The sequence below is a fragment of the Diabrotica undecimpunctata genome, chromosome 10, assembly GCF_040954645.1.
Source record: "Diabrotica undecimpunctata isolate CICGRU chromosome 10, icDiaUnde3, whole genome shotgun sequence".
NCBI classification, from domain to species: domain Eukaryota; kingdom Metazoa; phylum Arthropoda; class Insecta; order Coleoptera; family Chrysomelidae; genus Diabrotica; species Diabrotica undecimpunctata.
The window spans coordinates 81581310-81586097 of record NC_092812.1 but is presented as its reverse complement, the minus strand read 5'-3'; the positions used below and the strand labels follow the sequence as shown (position 1 = coordinate 81586097).

Below are 4788 nucleotides of genomic sequence, written 5' to 3'. Positions count from 1 at the left end.
AACATGTGTGCGAAATGGATATTTTTACCTGAAACATATAATGTATTCAAGGAATACTTCAGAAGTTTCAACCTTAATAGTTGTAATCTCACAGATCCAATTTTACATATAGGTTTTGCCATAATAGATATAATTGGTTTATAATCGGTCTGTACATCAACAATAGATTTATAAATGAAATCATGGAACTTTTGGGTGGCATAATGAATTGATAAAAGTTCTTCCTCTGTTTGGCTGTAGTTCACTTCGTGATCATTCATATTTCGAGAAGCACAAGCTACCAGTTTTAAAATTTTATTCTCATGTTCTTGAAACATACAGCAACCTAATCCATTCTTGGAGGCATCACATTGTATTATAATCTTCCTCTTTGGGTCAAATGGCGTTAATGCAGGAGATTTAGTAATTATTTATTTTAAGTTTTCAAAACACCTTTGTTGTAATAGCAGCCATTTGAATTCTACGTCAGATTTTAAAAGTTCACATAAAGGTTTAATATGCTACGCCATATTCTAGATATATTTTCTAACATAATTAAAGCTTCCAATTATTCTTTAAATTATTCTTTGACCCAGATAGAGTTAAATTATTCAACTCTATCTGGGTCTATTTCCATACCTTTGTTTGAGAATACTTGTCCCATAAATTTTACTTGCCTCTGGCAGTATTGGAATTTTTTTTTATTGAATTTGGCGCCGGTTTTTTTAGCCCTTTTTATCACTTGTGCAACTGCTTTCTCATGTTCCTCTTTATCTCGGCCCACTACTATCATGTCGTCATGTAAGATCTGGACATTTTCTAAGTCTCCAAAATTTCTTTCAACTTGTTCCTGGGAGTTTGAAAGTCTATAAGGCAGAACCACATATCTGTAGATACCAAAAGGTGTAGCAAAACTACATTTCCAAGAGGAGTTCTCATCTAATTCTAACTGGTGGTACCCTTCAGCCAAATCAAATACAGTGAATATTTTTTTTTCGATCATATTGGAGCACACTTCTTCAATGGTCTTGACTGGTTGTGGTTTTCATACAGTTTGACCATTAAGTTTTTATGGATCTAGACCTAATCTCAATGTACCATTACTTTTTTCAACAATTACTATATGGTTTATGCTGGCATGAGGGTCTATTTCATCCACTTTTACTATGGCTTTCCTCTGCACTAGCCTGTCAAGCTCGTTTTTTAGAGCATCTTTCATGGCGAATGGAACCTTTGTAGGTGGATAACTGACTGCTTTGAAATTTTTTGTAGTAGTTATCTTAAATTTCCCTTCAAATCTTCCATGGCCAGAAAATATTTTATGATGCTCTGCTATGACTTGATCTTTCTCAACATTGTTGTTACATTTTTTAATATTTACCCTATTTATTCGTTTTAAAAGAAAAAGATCAACACAAGCCTGCCCACCCAGCAAAATTTTGTTAGCTCCTTCAACAATTACAAAATTTTCATATATATTTTTTTTCTTATACTTACAATGAAGGCTTACAGTACCAACAGTTTTTGCCTGAGTGCCTTCAAAACCCTTTACAATAAATTTATTTTTACATACCTTAAACTGCTTGTCAATCCTTATGTCAGCCCCTGTGTCTAGATTTACTTTAAATTTGGAATTAATTCTCTACTTCAACAATCTCATTCCAAAGGTCCCGTAACTGATTTGAAACATTAACATTATTTATCACTAAACTAGAACTACTATCACTATCACTGTCGGATTTCTCTTGGTTGTCCAAATTCTTTACATTTCTTACTCTACAAGCAACTGCAAAGTGGTTCAAGATTCCACACCGCGAACATGATTTTCCAAATGCTGGACTTCCTTGGCCCGTGCATTGTTTGACATGACTACATTTAAATTTGTCTTGCTGTTTTCTGCTTGTGTGCGGTGTATGTTTATTCTTTGGAAACCTCTTGATAGCATGAATTTCTGCGATGCTCTCTTCTGCAAACATTTTGTTCTGGTTCTTACTGATTTCACTTGCACGGCAAATTTCTATGACTTTATTTAACTTTAGCTTGTCTATTCCTAGTAGAGCTTCTCTTGTGACTGTATCACGAATGTCCATGACAATTCTGTCTCTTAGAGCTTTCCCCTCAGTTGTTTTATCTGGGTCAGTTACATTAAAATTACAAAATTTCACCAGATGCTTTACTTCAGTGAGGTAATGCTCAAAATATTCGCCCTCTTTTTGGTTTCTGCTTAAAAACTTGTACCTTTCAAACACTTCATTGGCTCTTGGATTAACATATACCTTTAGCTGTTCCATCATGTGTTTGTAGGGCTCAGCGGTTCCATCAGGGATTGCAATTGTGCACATTATTCTAGCGGACTCGGTTCCTAATATATTTCTGACGATTGCCAGCTTTATATTATCGGCAGACTGATCTTTCCCTGTGGCTACTAGATAATCTTCAAATGAGATCTTCCAAAACTTCCATGTGGTAGCGGCATTCTGCCCCTGTATGTCGAAATCTGGAGGCAATTTTACAGGTCCATGCATGTGTGACTGTGCCATGTTTAAAATTAATGTATCCACATATATTAGGATATTTTAATAATTGGATAAGCTTTATAATCATTTATTGGAACCTAAATAGGTACAAACTTATATTTTAACAGATGATATTTTGATAGTTGACATTAACCTTGACAGTTGACACCACACGTCTAACGGCTATGTTCGGTTTAGTAATACATAGTTAACACTTTTGAAGTAAATTTATGATTTTCTTTTTACCAATGTGAAATACCAATCCATTAGGTACGTTATTTTATAAATCAATTCTCGAAATCAATTTTTAGAATATTTTTTTTTTAATTACAAAACAATTTCGCATCAACATCTAAAGTTATTAGCAACATATAAACATATACATGAGATAATTGACTTATAAATATTAAATTTTGTTAATTATAATGATGTCTATAAGTAATTTTACCAATTGTTCAATTTTACAGTTACATCAGTTGATGTGGTTGGTCTGTCTTTGCAACTGGTATCTTGGACACTCTACAAGAACACTCTTAACACAACACTGAGAGGAACATTACAATCGCCACATAAAGTAGTTCTTAGAATGTGGAACTTTTTTGTGGAACATTTGAAGGAACGAACAGTTATTTAAATTTTTTTCTTTGATCTAAAAAACTGTGTTAGGAAAGAGAAAGGGATGCAAAACAGTATTTTTAAAGTAAATATATTATTCTTTTTTTAACAATTTGGGCTACGGACGTTGTCGTATTGGTTATTTCTTGAGTTCAGTTTTCAGAAAGTGTTGTTCCTACGTGCAGCATTTAAAATTTAAATTTAAAGAAAAATTCATTGCATTTTTCTTAAATTTAGAAAATTGTGTTGGGGTAGCACAAGGTAAGCACTCTGATCTCGCATATCTAAGCAAGTTGCTTTTGCATGTCTTGCACTTTACATAACGCAAATCAAGGATTATTTGACATCGTAGCTTTAATAGTTAATTTATAAACAAGTAGGTTCTAAAACTGTTTCACATATCTCTTGGTTTGTTAAAGATAAACACTATGTTTAATCGGTGTTAAGTCACAATTGTTGACTAATCACATATAAATTTAATATCGAATCGAACTTCTGGGTACAAGTTTCTATTGTGTTATAAAATTTTAACATACATATTTAATTCTATGCCCAATCTATTAACTAACACTATATTCATATTATACCTAACATATTCATAATAGTAGTTTTACCTATTTCAGCTAATGTTGAGTCACCTAAATCTCCTTGTCAGACAATTCTCGGAAACTAATTGAAATATTTGGTTTATTTATGAATAAAAACAGAAAAAGCCATTTTATTGATCTCCTTTGACTAGAAATATGGGAAGATGGATATAGATGGAACCAATTTAGAGCTGTGTTCTATGGAGGGGTCAATCCAAATATGTATAGCTGATCGTATAAGGCTTGATTCCACTATAGAAACTTGTTCACATAATGCAAAAACATTGAATAATTATAATTTTATCATTAGTTTATAAATTGTGGTTATAAGTTAGTAACCTATTTCAAATTTCTTATAGATATTTGTAGTATTGTCGCCAGTATATTTAATATCCGATCCAAAACAGTACTTTTCAAGTAAACTTATGATTCTATTTTTACCAATAAGAACTATCATTTCATTAGCTACGTTATTCTATCAATAAATTCTCGAAATCAGTTTTTAAAATATGTTAAGTACTCCTTTGGTGGAAAATTTGAAGTAATGAAAAATTATTGAATTTTTTTTCTTTGACCTGGAAAATTGTGTTAGGGATCCAAAACAGTATGTTTGAAGTAAATATTATAATATTATTCGTTTTTATCAGTTTGGGCTACGAACGCTTTTCCATTAATTATTACTTGACATCAGTTTTCAGAATGTGTTGGTTTCTGCCTGCAGCATTTATACTAAAGAAAAATTCGTGGAATATTTTTCGTTGACTTAGAAAATTGTGTTGGGGACAGAAATCCTACTTCAATTTCAAATTATTCTCTATAACGTAAGCAGTCTAGTCTCGTATATAGAAGCCAATTGCTTTTGCATGCCTTGTAAAAAGCATTTTACATAACGCAAATCAAGTAATAGTCGTCATCGTATCTTTAATAGTTAAATTGTGGACAACACATTCTGAGACTGTTTTCTATTGGCATGTGAAAGCAACACTATGTTTATATAGTGTTCAGCTACAATTGTGAAAATCACATATATATTAAACATCGAATCGAACTTCTGGATAAGCGTTTCTATTGTATTATAAACTTTTAATATT

At 32.0% G+C, this 4788-nt stretch overlaps 1 protein-coding gene across 1 annotated transcript; it reads right to left on the bottom strand.

The window, feature by feature from the left end:
* Window positions 1-1613: 1613 nt before the first annotated feature.
* Window positions 1614-2519, bottom strand: LOC140451792 (uncharacterized). The gene has a single exon (XM_072545648.1). It carries the CDS (start codon window positions 2517-2519, stop codon window positions 1614-1616), a length of 906 nt encoding a protein of 301 aa, XP_072401749.1.
* Between the last annotated feature and the right edge of the window lie 2269 nt (window positions 2520-4788).